The 13,460-nt window shown below is 50.0% G+C and overlaps 1 protein-coding gene across 14 annotated transcripts in view; it reads left to right on the top strand.

Annotated features, from left to right (window-relative positions):
- ADGRF3 (adhesion G protein-coupled receptor F3) overlaps positions 1–13,262 on the top strand; it is a 42,706-nt gene extending 29,444 nt beyond the window's left edge. For 4 of the 14 annotated variants that reach the window (XM_017876882.1, XM_017876880.1, XM_017876878.1 and 1 more), the window contains 13 exons: positions 3,838–3,904; positions 4,345–4,488; positions 4,949–5,122; positions 5,656–5,874; positions 6,748–6,957; positions 7,470–7,613; positions 7,801–7,997; positions 8,252–8,431; positions 9,301–10,683; positions 11,129–11,170; positions 11,261–11,323; positions 11,783–11,838; positions 12,226–13,183. In XM_017876882.1, coding sequence (XP_017732371.1) covers positions 5,691–5,874; positions 6,748–6,957; positions 7,470–7,613; positions 7,801–7,997; positions 8,252–8,431; positions 9,301–10,683; positions 11,129–11,170; positions 11,261–11,323; positions 11,783–11,838; positions 12,226–12,247 — 2,481 coding nt within the window. In that variant the 5' untranslated portion in view covers positions 3,838–3,904; positions 4,345–4,488; positions 4,949–5,122; positions 5,656–5,690 and the 3' untranslated portion in view covers positions 12,248–13,183. Of the gene's footprint in view, positions 1–2,007; positions 2,433–3,466; positions 3,572–3,837; positions 3,905–4,344; positions 4,489–4,948; positions 5,123–5,655; positions 5,875–6,702; positions 6,958–7,469; positions 7,614–7,800; positions 7,998–8,251; positions 8,432–9,300; positions 10,684–11,055; positions 11,171–11,260 lie in introns of those variants that run through there. The other 10 variants (XM_017876883.1, XM_017876884.1, XM_017876881.1 and 7 more) reach the window with 9 other exon arrangements.
- Positions 13,263–13,460: the final 198 nt, after the last annotated feature.

Genomic DNA, 13,460 nt, shown 5'->3' with positions numbered 1-13,460 from the left:
AAAAAAAAAAAAAAAAAAAAAAAAAAAAAGCTTATGATTAGAAAAACTATATATGAAACAGCACACAGACCCATCCAGACCCTTAATCCGTTTCCCCAGAAGCAACAACTATTGCCAGATTTCTGATGTATTCTTCCAGAAATATTCTAGGGATATACAAGTACAAGCATCTTAAATAGATTCATTTTGTTTACATACATGGGAGCATAATACACATAACATATATTTAAACTTCACTAACTATATTGGAGATCACTCCAAAATACAGCTACTTCACTTTTCCCACACAACTTTAGTAATGTATTGTTTGGAAATCCCAAGATTTATATAAGCTCTTCCTTTTTAATAGACATTTTGGTTGTTTAATCAACTCATTTGCTGTCACAAACAATTCTGCCTTGAATATTCTTATGTACATGTTTTTACACACATGTACAACTATACTTAATATAATTAATATTTTCTTTTGATAATTAGCAGGTGAGAAATATCTTGTTGATTTGTATTTCTGATGCGTGAAGTTGGAGGTTTGTATATGTTTATCAAACTACTTCTTTTTTATTTTTATTTTTTTGAGATGGAGTTTCGCTCTTGTTGCCCAGGTTGGAGTGCAATGGTGCAATTTCAGCTCACTGCAACCTCCGTCTCACAGGTTCAAGCAATTCTCCTGCTTCAGCCTCCTAAGTAGCAGCAATTACAGGCATGTGCCACCAGGCCTGGCTAATTTTGTATTTTTAGTTGAGACAGGGTTTCACCATGTTGGGCAGGCTGGTCTCGAACTCCTGACCTCAAGTGATCCATTCACCTCGGCCTCCCAAAGGGCTGGGATTATAGGTGTGAGCCACCGTGCCCGGCCATTATCAAACTATTTCTATTCCTTCTTCAGTGAATTGTCTGTTCCTATCTTTTGCCTATTTCTATCTTATGGATATGAAAACTAGAAGAAAGTTCCTTTGTTGAGAAAATTATTTTTTTAGGCCAAACTTAAAAGTTTTTAGACAGTCACATTTATTTCTTTTTTGACTTCTCAGTTTTATGTATTGTTTAAAAAACCTTCCTCTGTTTAAAATTATTTTATGAAATAACTTGATAATGTTTTCTAGTATTTTCTCAGATTCTGTTTTACATTTAAGACTCTAGGCCAGTGCAGTGGTGCACACATGTAATCTCAGCTACTTGGGAGGTTAAGGTGGGAGGATAGCTTGAGCCCAAGAGTTTGAGGCTATGGTGAGCTATGATCATGAGCTTTGATCATACTACTGCACTCTAGCCCGGGCAACAGAAGAAGGCCTTGTTTGTAAAAGAAAGAAAAAGAGCGAGAGTGAGAGAGAGCAAGAGAGAGAAAGAAGGAAAGAGAGAGAAATGAAGGAAGGAAAGAGCAAGGAAAGAAAGAAAAGAAAGAAAAAGCGAGAGAAAGGAAAGAGAGAGAGATAAAGAAAGAAAGAAGAGAGAGAAAGAAAGAAAAGAAAAAGAAAGGGAGGGAAAGAAAGAAGGGAGAGAGAAAGAGATGGATGGAGGGAGGGAGGGAGAGAGAGGAAAGAAAGAAAGAAAGGAGGGAAGGAAGGAAGGAGGGAAGGAAGGAAGGGGGGAAGGAAGGAAGGAAGGAAGGGAGGGAGGGAGGGAGGGACAGACGGACTGGTCATGGACCTGTCTGACTGTGATCAGAGCCAGTCCTCTCTGCCACCACTCCCTCACTGCGCCTGCCCTCTCCTCTCCGGGTCCTGGGTTTCTACCTCATTCCCGGCTCCCATCTCCTCCCCCTCCCTCCTCCTCCTGTCCATCCACTCATCCCCTGCTCTGATCACAGTCGGACCAGTCCTTCCCTGCCTGCCCCATCCCCCTATCTTCTAGCTTTGGCAGATGGCCCAAGGGACAGACAAGGAAGGAAGGGAGGGAAGGAGGATTCTAGTCTATCTGGAAGTTATTTTAGGGTAAAAATCAGCTCTCATATTTTTATCTTTTCTTTATTTTTCATTTCTAACCTTGACTCTTTGATCAATGATCCAGCTTTTGAGGAGTTCAGAACAATCCAGATTTCCCAGGTCTTTGGGAACATGACTGAACCTGGCTTATTGACATGTTGCTGGTTGTGACTTCAAAACCCTAAGACTCTGAGCTTTAAGTCCAGAGCCCAAGAGGAGCCTCGGCACCATTCTCACTGGGGGCATGTGGGCTCTAGGTGGCCCCCACAGTGACCTGGATTCCCATTTGACTCAGAGTCACAGGCTGTAGTGCTTCCTCTGTAAATTCAGCCCTGACATCCCTCCCATCCCATCTGCATACTGCCCTGCCAGCTCTTCCTTGCAGAAATTTGCATCATGGGCTTGTAGGGACTGCTTCACTGAGCCATGGTCTGTTCGGCTGCCCCGCTGCTGCTCCTGGCCACAACTCTTCCCCTGCTGGGGTCACCAGTTGCCCAAGCATCCCAACCTGTAAGTGAAACCGGTGTGAGACCCAGGGAAGGTCTGCAGAGGCGACAATGGGGACATCTGGTTGGGAGAGACTAGGCATGGAATGAAAGGATAGGTAATGGGGAAAGGGCTGAGGGGAGAGGAAGTAATGTATAAGTAAAGTGGATGCTTTGTTATGAGATCTCGGAGAACTCAATTTTATTTTCCTGGGTGTGGGGGATAGCTCTTGTTTCCTTATTTGAGTCCCTGTAAACTCCTATGATACCTGCTGTACTTTGGATAAAGGCTCGTCCAGTCAAGCTGACCATTTAAAAGAAAAGAAAACTTTGCAGATTTGGGAACTATCGGCTTAGAGGATGGGAGAGAATCTGAGGAAAGACATCAGAGTCTAGAGGGTGCTTTTCCATCTGTGTTCTCCTCACGGACAGCTATATCTATGCCTATGTCTACATCTATATACCACTAAGCCTAAATCTATCTGTATTGCTAAATCTAAATCTGTCTTTATGTAAATATATATCTGTATCTGTATCTAAATCTATCTATATCTATACCTTTTTTAAGACATGCTCTCATCATGTTGCTAAGGCTGGACTTGAACTCCTGGGCTCAAGTGATCCTCCCACCTCAGCCTCCCAAGTAGCTGGGACTGAAGGCACGTGCCATTGTGACCAGCTTATACTCATGTCTTATCCATATTCGTATCTGTATCAAAATCTGGTTTTGGATAGATATCCATACGCACACGCAGGTGCATATAGACAGGGCTCAGGTCTGTGACACTGTGAGCCCCTGCATATTTCCTGGAGGAAGGACTGCCTGGTTCTCTCTCCTTGGCCCAGCTCCTTCCTCACCTCCCTACCAGACAGACCCTTCCCTGCCTGCCCCATCCCCCTATCCTCTAGCTTTGGCCGATGGCCCAAGGGACAGACAATTTGGGTCCAGACCTCCACCGTCACCCTGACAGAGGTGGAGTTGGTGAGGAAATAATGTACAGGAACCAAAGACAAAGGAAAGAGGCTGCCTTCTGCTCACCCTGCTGTCAAATCCTACAGAAGGAATAAACTCCCCAAGCGCCTGGGCCCCAGCCAACTCTGTCCAACTCCACTGCTGGAGCTCCAGACCCAGCCATTTCAATTAGCCTAGAGGCCCAGGGACAGGTAAATGCAGGAAGGAATTAAACAAAGCATGTTGACTTCCCAGGGCGTTCCTGGTTCCTGGTCTTGGGTGGGATAGCAGGGTTCCTGGGGTTGCATCCCTGGCACCCACTAAGAGAAGCCTGCTTTCCCTTCCTGATGTGTACCCTTGATTCCTGGCAAAAAGAAGAGCTGGTTGAGACTGAGTTGTGCTGACTGAGACTAGTCGGGCTGGCCCCTGGGGTGCCTTTGGAAGGGACTTGAGGTCTCTCCTCTGTGTTCTATTCCAGGGACAGAGTCAGGCTGGAGGGGAATCTGGATCTGGGCAGCTCCTGGACCAAGAGAATGGAGCAGGGGGTGAGTGGATGGACAGAAGGAGGAGGGAGGGGGAGGAGATGGGAGCCGGGAATGAGGTGGAAACCCAGGACCCGGAAAGGAGAGGGCAGGCGCAGCGAGTGAGTGGTGGCGGAGAGAGAGGACTGGCTCTGATCATAGTCGGACAGGTCGTTGACCAGTTCTCTAGCAGTGAGGCCTGGAGATGAAGTCATTTGTCTTTGGAGCCTCATCCATAAAATAGGTATTGCTGGACGGATGACGTGAAGCCATGTATCTGAAGGCACCGTGCCTAGGGGAGGACTTGTTCCCTTCCTGAGCCCTGTCTATATGCACCTGGACAGGCTGTGGGAGGGGGTCGGCTCTGCATTCCTGGGACTGGCCAGCTAGATGAGAGACTCCAGAGGGGACCGGCTTGTGGCCTCACTGCCTGTCCTCTCCAGCTGTCCCCTCTGCTCCTGTAGAATCAGCGCTGGTCTCCGTCTATGTACATCTGGACTTTTCAGATAAGACCTGGCCCCATGAAGTCTCCAGGACGCTGACTCTCCCTGCTGCCTCAGCTTCTTCTTCCCCAGGGCCTCTTCTCACTGGCCTCGGACTCACAACAGGTACCACTTGCATGGGAAGGGGGCTGAGAGTGAATGAACAGGGGCTCCCGGGCCTCCTGCAGCCAGCTTGCCTGAGATGCTGTGAGCCCCTCTATATTTCCTGGAGGAAGGGCTGCCTGATTCTCTCTCTTGGCCCAACTCCTTCCTCACCTCCCTACCAGACAGACCCTTCCCTGCCTGCCCCATCCCCCTATCTTCTAACTTTGATAGCCCAAGGGACAGACAATGTGGGCACAGACCTCCACCTTCACCTGTTCCCTGGTCCCTGAGACATCTGCTTCTTCGAGCCCTGACTGAGGAGGCAGTCCTGATGCATGTGCCTGACTGAGGCACCTGTAGCTTGGAGATTGGTCCAGATACCCAGCCCTAAAGCCTCTCAGGCATCAGGCAGGTGTTCACCCTGCCCACCTAGCTTCCTCAGACAGCCTGCCCACCCCCTCTTCCCTTCTCTCTGTCACAGAGTGTAATGTCAACCACGAGGAGAATTTCTATTGTGCTTGCCTCTCTGGCTACCAGTGGAACACCAGCATCTGCCTCCATTACCCTCCTTGTCAAAGCCCCCACAACCACCAGCCTTGTGGCTGCCTTGTCTTCAGCCATCCTGAACCCGGGTACTGCCAGTTGCTGCCACCTGGTGAGGAAGGTTGGGAACTTGGAAACCAATGACCTTAAGTGAAATGAATGCTCTCAGTGTTTTTTTCCTCTCTGAACCTGTAGTTTGGCCAGCTGGTCCAAGCACAGCTGCCTCTCTGGGTGGGAGAAATAGCCAGCCATCACAGCAGATCACAGGCCCTGAGCTTGGAACCTGCGCAGGGAGACTAATGAGGGGGGCCCCAGAGACATAAGGACAAGGAGAGAACGTGCTAGAGTGACCCTGCTTTTTACCCTAGGAGGCAGGAAGCAGTTCCAGCAGCCCCAAGATACCTGGAGGAGGGAGAGGCATCGACCAAAAAGATTCTCTCTTTGGTTTCCGATAACAGATAGGGTCTTCCAGGCTGGATTGCAGCAGCCACATTCAGATGCCCATCCAGGGACAAAAGAAAATTTAAAAGCTAGGGAGGGAGTGTGGAGGAATGGGCTCCAGTGTCAGTGGGGAGCGATTGCTCAGCTGCATCTGAGGGCCATGAGTCCCTCCTCCATGGTCCCCTGTCACCTGCCTCCCTGCAGTCCCTGGGACCCTCAGCCTGAACTCCCAGCTGCAGATGCCTGGTGACACACTGAGCCTGACTCTCCTGCTGAGCCAGGAGGCCACCGACCTGAGCTGGTTCCTGAGGCACCCAGGGAGCCCCAGTCCCATCCTCCTGCAGCCAGGGACACAGGTGTCTGTGACTTCCAGCCACGGCCAGGCTGCCCTCAGTGTCTCCAACATGTCCCATCACTGGGCAGGTAGCCAACCTGTCCTCTCCTTGCCTCCTTTCTCCTTCCTCTTACTTCCCTTCTTCCTCCTCTTCCTTCGCTGCTTTCCTTCACCTCTTCTTCCCACACCTCTGTCCCTTCTCCTTCCTTCTTTTCTTTCCACTTCTTTCTCACCCTTTTCATCTTTCCACTTACCCATTCTGGGGAAACAAAGGCTAAGAGGTCCCTTGGTGTGAAAAATTGCAATGTGGAAAATTCTAAAAATGGCCAGCTGTTTTCACTGTGGCCTGGGACTTCTGAGACCTTTTTCAGGGTTTACAAAGTCACAACTATTGTCCTAATATGCTAAGATATCATTTGCCCCTTTCACTCCCACTCCCTCAGGTGTAGACAGTGGCCCTTTCCAGAGGTTACAGGGCCATCATAAGATTGAATGCAAAAGCAGATGGGAGAACCCAGACATGGGCGAGATTTGCAAACATGTAAAACAAAGTCACTTGTCTAATTATGTTTTGGAAAATGTAGTTACTTTTCATAAAATGTTTCTGTTAACAAAATACTACAATGTGGAGAATGTAGTCTCAATGTCTGCTGAGAACAGATCCATGTTTTTCAAGATGCTAAAATGGCAGGGGTAGTGCAGGAAGGGCATCTGCTCTAGGGAGAGCATGAAATTCATTGGCATGGGCTGATAAAAAAGAGAGCTCTTCTACCTCCTAGAAATCCTTCTTGGGGACAGGGAATGCCCACCAAAGGGGCCATCCTGGGACCTTGCTTGCTGGGGTTAAGCACTGGGTGGCAGGCAGAGGACAGGAGCAAGGCTGTGGCTTGGAAAGTAGCAGAGATTCTGTGGTGCAGCAGGGCCCAGAGGAGCCACACAGCACAGCAGACACGTGTCTGCAGGTGAGTACATGAGCTGCTTTGAGGCCCAGGGCTTCAAGTGGAGCCTGCACGAGGTGGTGAGGGTGCCCTTGAAGGCGACAGATGTGGCTCAACTTCCAGACCAGCTGTCCATCTCCTGTGCCACCTCCCCTGGCTTCCAGCTGAGCTGCTGCATCCCCAGCACAAACCTGGCCTACACAGCGACCTGGAGCCCTGGAGAGGGCAGCAAAGGTATGAGAAGGGGCCAGCAGTCAGGGGTCAGAGGGACCAGGGGGCAGCTAGTCTCCTCCAGGCAACTGAGTCGTTAACTCATGAGAAACAGAGGCCACAGTTCAACCAGAGAGTGGGGTCCAAAGCCCACACTGTTTTCTACCCCATCAGAGCCTTGCCACGTCTATTGCCATAATATAACTGCATGTGTAGAGGAAACTTTTGCAAAATGCTGTCATCTACACAATCTCATTTAACTCTCTATGGAATTCGTTTCATGCTAGTCCCCATTTTACAAATGTGGAAATGGTGGAAACTGAGTCCTAGAGCTTGTTAGAGACCCCACAGTCCCCTCCAGCAAAATCCAAGCTCTCTTCCTCTGCCCAAGTGGAGCCCACACATCATTTGGCTCTTCCCCACTGCTTCCTCTGTTTCTGAATTGCTAGAAAGACTGAAACAGTATGTCAGAGCCTGCTGGGTTCCAGGCCTGTCCCTGGCCCAATGACAGTTCCCTTCTTTCGTTTTGCCCTCAGCCTCCGCCTTCAACGAGTCAGGCTCTCAGTGCTTTGTGTTGGCTGTTCAGCACTGCCCAATGACTGACACCATGTACACTTGTGACCTGCAGAGCCCTGGCCTGGCTCCACTCAGGATCCCCATCTCCATCACCATCATCCAGGGTATGTAGGGCTTGGGGTCTAGTGGGCCGGTCTCAGCTGCTTGCCTTGGGAGCATGGGCTCCCTTGCATAGCGCGTCCCTGCCTTGGGCAACAGGACCAGGCTTCGGGGCCTGCACAGGCTTCTGCCCAAGAAGAGGCTCGGGTGAGGCTGTGATTGCTGAGTACCCCCTTGCTTGTCATTTTTCAGATGGGGACATCACCTGCCCTGAGGACACCTCAGTGCTTACCTGGAATGTCACCAAGGCTGGCCACATGGCACAGGCCCCATGTCCTGAGAGCAAGAGGGGCATAGTGAGGAGGTTTTGTGCAGCTGACGGAGTCTGGGGGCCTGTCCACAGCAGCTGCACAGATGCGAGGCTCCTGGCCTTGTTCATTAGAGCCAAGGTGAAGCTTCCACCCTGCTGCCCACATGCCCCGTCCACAGCCCACCCCAGCCTCTCTAGGACCCAGCTTGCAGACCCTTTTCCCTGAGGCCCAACCCACAAGCTGTTCAGTGTCTCTGAACTGGAGCCCTAGCAGAGCCAGGAAGTAGGTGTGGGAGGGCTCAAGGGGGCCAGCAATCTCCATGGGGCTGGAATGCTCTTCCCAAACCATCATTCTACTATGTGTCCCGCTTCCTGCTGTCTTGTCTGTCTCAGCTGCTGCAGGCAGGCCAGGGCAGTCCTGCTGAGGAGGTGCCACAGATCCTGGCACAGCTGCCAGGGCAGGCGGCAGAGGCAAGTTCACCCTCCGACTTACTGACCCTGCTGAGCACCATGAAATACCTGGCCAAGGTGGTGGCAAAGGCCAGAATACAGCTTGACCACAGCGCCCTGAAGGTGAGATCTCTGAGCCACAGTGGTTGCCAGCTGGGCAGTCAGGGGGTGAAGACTCCCCATCTGTGGGCACTTCTGTCCCTCTGACATCACCATGGGCTGTCGGGCAGCAGACCTTTCCAGAGTCTGGGGGCCTGCTCCTGGTCCATTTCTCCTCTCAGACACCAGCCTCTGAGGCTGCAGAATGGAGAAGGCCTGGCGCTGGGAGCACATGGTTGCTGGAGGCAGGAAAGGGTGTGGAGACAGGCCCGAGGCGCGTGTGCGCAAGCACGCGTGTGGCTATGACACAGACAGGAAGTTTCCGTGAAGATGCTAAAGTGTGCTTGGCTTTGCCGGGCTCACCTAAATCGGCTCTCAGTATGGGCATACATTGGTGACCCATGAGCTGCAGCCAAAAGTGTAACAAAGGGCAATGACATTACACACCGTTCATGCCTGGGAATGCATAGCATATGTGAATGCACAGACATACGTGTGGCCGTCACCTCCAGGACACAGTGCCCTCTATCACTGCTGGTCACCATTCCTAGCTTTGCAGACCTGGAGATGCCAAAGAATGGGAGAAATCCCTTCTGAGAACCTGGGTGGCCCCAAGGGATGGAGGGGGAAGAAGGGTTTTCAGCAGAGGGGCTGGGTGCAGGTCAGGGGACATATCCTTAAAGATGCCCCAAGGTGGTTGGCCAAACAGCTCCCCGTTCTTCCCGTCTAGGAAGTCTCCCTTCACAGGCCTGTCTTCCTCTCCCTTTTCTCTCCAACCTTGGGTCACACCCTGGACTGGGAAGGGAAGGTGTGGGGCCTGTAGTTCTCACTGCCCCCAGCTCAGTCCTGTGGGCGCCAGCAGACAGGGCTCATCTTTCTGTTGGGTGCTGCAGAATCTCCTGATTGCCACAGACAAGGTCCTAGATATGGACACCAGGCCTCTGTGGACCCTGGCCCAAGCCCGGAAGCCCTGGGCAGGCTCGACTCTCCTGCTGGCTGTGGAGACCCTGGCATGCAGCCTGTGCCCACAGGACCACCCCTTCACCTTCAGCTTGCCCAATGTGCTGCTGCAGAACCAGCTGTTTGGACCCACGTTTCCTGCTAACTACAGCATCTCCTTCCCTACTCGGCCCCCACTGCAGGCTCAGATTCCTGGGCACTCACTGGCCCCACTGGTCCATAATGGAACTGAAATAAGTATTACTAGCCTGGTGTTGCGAAAACTGGACCACCTTCTGCCTTCAAACTATGGACAAGGGCTGGGGGATTTCCTCTATGCCACTCCTGGCCTGGTCCTTGTCATTTCCATCATGGCAGGCGACCAGGCCTTCAGCCAGGGCGAGGTCATCATGGACTTTGGGAACACAGATGGTTCCCCTCATTGTGTCTTCTGGGATCACAGTCTCTTCCAGGGCAGGGGGGGTTGGTCCAAAGAAGGGTGCCAGGCACAGGCGGCCAGTGCCAGGCCCACTGCTCGATGCCTCTGCCAGCACCTCACTGCCTTCTCCGTCCTCATGTCCCCACACACTGTTCCGGAAGAACCTGCTCTGGTGCTGCTTACTCAAGTGGGCTTGGGAGCTTCCATACTGGCGCTGCTTGTGTGCCTGGGTGTGTACAGGCTGGTCTGGAGAGTTGTGGTGCAGAACAAGGTCTCCTATTTCCGCCACGCCGCCCTGCTCAACATGGTGCTCTGCTTGCTGGCCGCAGACACTTGCTTCCTAGGTGCCCCCTTCCTCCCGCCAGGGCCGCAAAGCCCGCTCTGCCTGGCTGCCACCTTCCTCTGTCATTTCCTCTACCTGGCCACCTTTTTCTGGATGCTGGCGCAGGCCCTGGTATTGGCCCACCAGCTGCTCTTTGTCTTTCACCAGCTGCCGAAGCACCGAGTTCTCCCCCTGATGGTGCTCCTGGGCTACTTGTGCCCACTGGCGTTGGCGGGTGTCACCCTGGGGCTCTACCTACCTCAAGGGCAATACCTGAGGGAGGGGGAATGCTGGTTGGATGGGAAGGGAGGGGCGTTATACACCTTTGTGGGGCCAGTGCTGGCTATTGTAGGCGTGAATGGGCTGGTACTAGCCATGGCCATGCTGAAGCTGCTGAGACCTTCACTGTCAGAGGGACCCCCAGCGGAGAAGCGCCAAGCTCTGCTGGGGGTGATCAAAGCCCTGCTCATTCTCACACCCATCTTTGGCCTCACCTGGGTGCTGGGCCTGGCCACTCTGTTAGAGGAAGTCTCCACAGTCCCTCATTACATCTTCACCATTCTCAACACCTTCCAGGTAGGTGATAGGGGGTGGCTGTGCTTTTTGCCCTTTTAGATGGTCTAAGTCACTGCTGATCTCTTCTCTAGGAGGTACCAAGGTGGAGCAGAAGAAACATAGGTTCAGGAATTTTGGAAGGTGTGGATCCCAGTTCCTCCACTGAGTAGCTGGATAACTTTGGACAAATTATATAACCTCTCTGAGCTTTGGTTTTCTTATCTGTAAAATAATAGCTGATTTTGTTGGAGAACTCAGGAAATTGTCAGTACCCAATCCTTTACTATCCCTTTTATAACGATAACAATAAGAAAAGCATCTGAAATAGATCCTATGCACCAAATGGTGGTAACAAAAATTGAGACGAGAAGCCTTTGCATGTGAATTACACAGGACAGAAGAAGCACGTTGATTCGGGTAGATCCCTTCCTCCTTGACCAGCTTATCCCCATGTCCCTCTTCTCAGGGTGTCTTCATCCTATTGTTTGGTTGCCTCATGGACAAGAAGGTGAGTCTGCCCACCTAACCCCCTGCCTCACTTGCAGCCCACAGGCCGGGGCTGTGGCTGGCATAAATGGAGCATTTACCTCTCCCGCAGGTACAAGAAGCTTTGCGCAAACGCTTCTGCCGTGCCCAAGCCCCCAACTCCACCATCTCCCTGGTGAGTTGCTGGCTTCAGATCTTCAGCTCTCTCTCTGAGAGCATGTCAGAAGGCATTCCATGGCCTTCCTCTGAGGACAAGGGCACAGTCAGAAGTTGAGAGAAGACGGGTTGTTTTTTAGAATGAGCAGGTTTCAGGTTCCAGCTCCCCACCAGTGAAATGAGCAGCCTGGTCAGAGCAGTCAGGATCAGGGTCCCGGGTTCCTGATTATCACCCGGACTCCCGCTGATTCTCTTGTCTCTGGTTTCTCCATCTAAAAATCTGCCTCCCGTTGGCATTTGAAGGAAAAGTGTGGGATCAGTACTCATGGGAGTTACTATAGCGGAGAGCAAAATTTCTAGGATTCCTGCAGCCCAGGCAGGAGTGCATGTGAGCAAGTAAAATGGATACAACCTTTTCAAGGGAGAGTTGACAATAATAATAATTGCCCTGCAACTGGGCCTTTCCACCCCTTCCTAGTCCACAAATGAAGGCTACATCTTGGAACACAGCAAAGGAGGAAGTGACACTGCCAGGTGAGAACTAGACTTTCTCAGGGGCAGTGTAAGCAGGGTGGATTGAGGATGGTGTGGCAAAGGGCCTCCTGGCAAAGTTCTGGAGAGAAGCCTCCTCTTTCAGGTTTTTCTAGGGTAGCCATTGCTAGATGGGTGGGAGACGGTGGAAATGTCAGAGAGCAGAAGGCATAGCACCTTCTCTTGCTTTCCAAGAAAGCAAGAAGTTTCACCACCACCAGTCCTTGACTCAGTTTCTCTGAAAATTCCTTTTCACATTATCACACTTTTTATTATCATGAGAGTCATGCCTTGAAGGGATTACCATGGGTGGGCTTGGTATCCAGAGGGGAGGGCAGCCTGCAGAAGTTGGGCTCGGTATCCACTCACCACTCCCGAGCTCTTTCACAGGAAGACAGATGCTTCAGAGTGAACCACACACGGACCCATGTTCCTGCAAGGGAGTTGAGGCTGTGTGCTTGAACCCACCAGATGAGCCCTGGCCCAATGCTCTGAACTCTTCCTGCCTCCCGGAACTCAGCCCTTGAGAAAGTCAGGCTTGTATTTCCCTTAGCACACTCATTTATCTTACAGCTCACATCCCTTCTCATTTCTAAAGTATCCAGCAACAATAGCAGGAAAAATTAGCTAAAGCCACCTAATGAATAAGACTGCCTTTGCTCCAGAAATAATCAACAGATACCAAAGTGCGTAATAATTACAAGTAAACTTTCTCAACCAGTTTTTAACTACAACAATACATGTTGTGAATGAATATGTTTGATAAAAATTGTTTTAATTGACCTATTCAGTGATTTCTGATGATTTCTTTTGCAATAGTTATGAAGAAAGGACGACTTAATTGACAGGAACCTCTGATCTTCCAAACATTGGAGATGAAGGGCAGAACTTGGTTTGTCTCTTCTCAAGTCTAGGAAAAGATGAAGTTAATTGGTCCCTCTTTCTTTAACCTTTAAAAAAATATATATAAAATGTAAGTTTCATAACCGTATCCATGTATAGAAAGAGGTATTGATTGATATGAGCACGTTGTAAGAATAGATTATAAAACTTTAAAGTTTAATATAAATTTATATCAATTAATAACGTTTAATTTATATTTAAAATTAATACTAGATATAGAGAAGATAGATTTAACAAAATCTTTTTGAAGAGACCAAGATACCTATCTGGCTGAATTAACTTAGGGAATTCACAAGAGGAAGATACAGGATTCTGAGAAATTTTTAAACTAGATACATGAAAAAAGTGATGAATCGGTCTTTGTTAATTATGCAATTCATGGATATTTTTTATAAAATGGGATGGGGGCATTTTCTGTTAAAACAAAAATGGATATGCTATCACGTGCTGTTGAAAACACTTTTCTTACAAACACCATTACTTAATGGTGTTTCACTTAATGATTAGTGTGAATATTTTAATTTTGTTTAAAATATTGCAACCAATTTTTTTTTTTTTTTTTTTTTTTTTTTTTTTTTTTTTTTTTTTGAGACAGAGTCTCGCTCTGTCGCCCAGGCTGGAGGGCAGTGGCACGATCTGGGCTTACTGCAAGCTCCGCCTCCCGGGTTCACGCCATTCTCTTGCCTCAGCCTCCTGAGTGGCTGGGACTACAGGCGCCCGCC

Source organism: Rhinopithecus bieti, unplaced genomic scaffold (genome assembly GCF_001698545.2).
Source record: "Rhinopithecus bieti isolate Rb0 unplaced genomic scaffold, ASM169854v2 scaffold_7681, whole genome shotgun sequence".
Lineage (NCBI taxonomy): Eukaryota > Metazoa > Chordata > Mammalia > Primates > Cercopithecidae > Rhinopithecus > Rhinopithecus bieti.
Note: the sequence above shows the minus strand (reverse complement) of the source record. Positions and strands in the feature narration are given on the sequence as shown.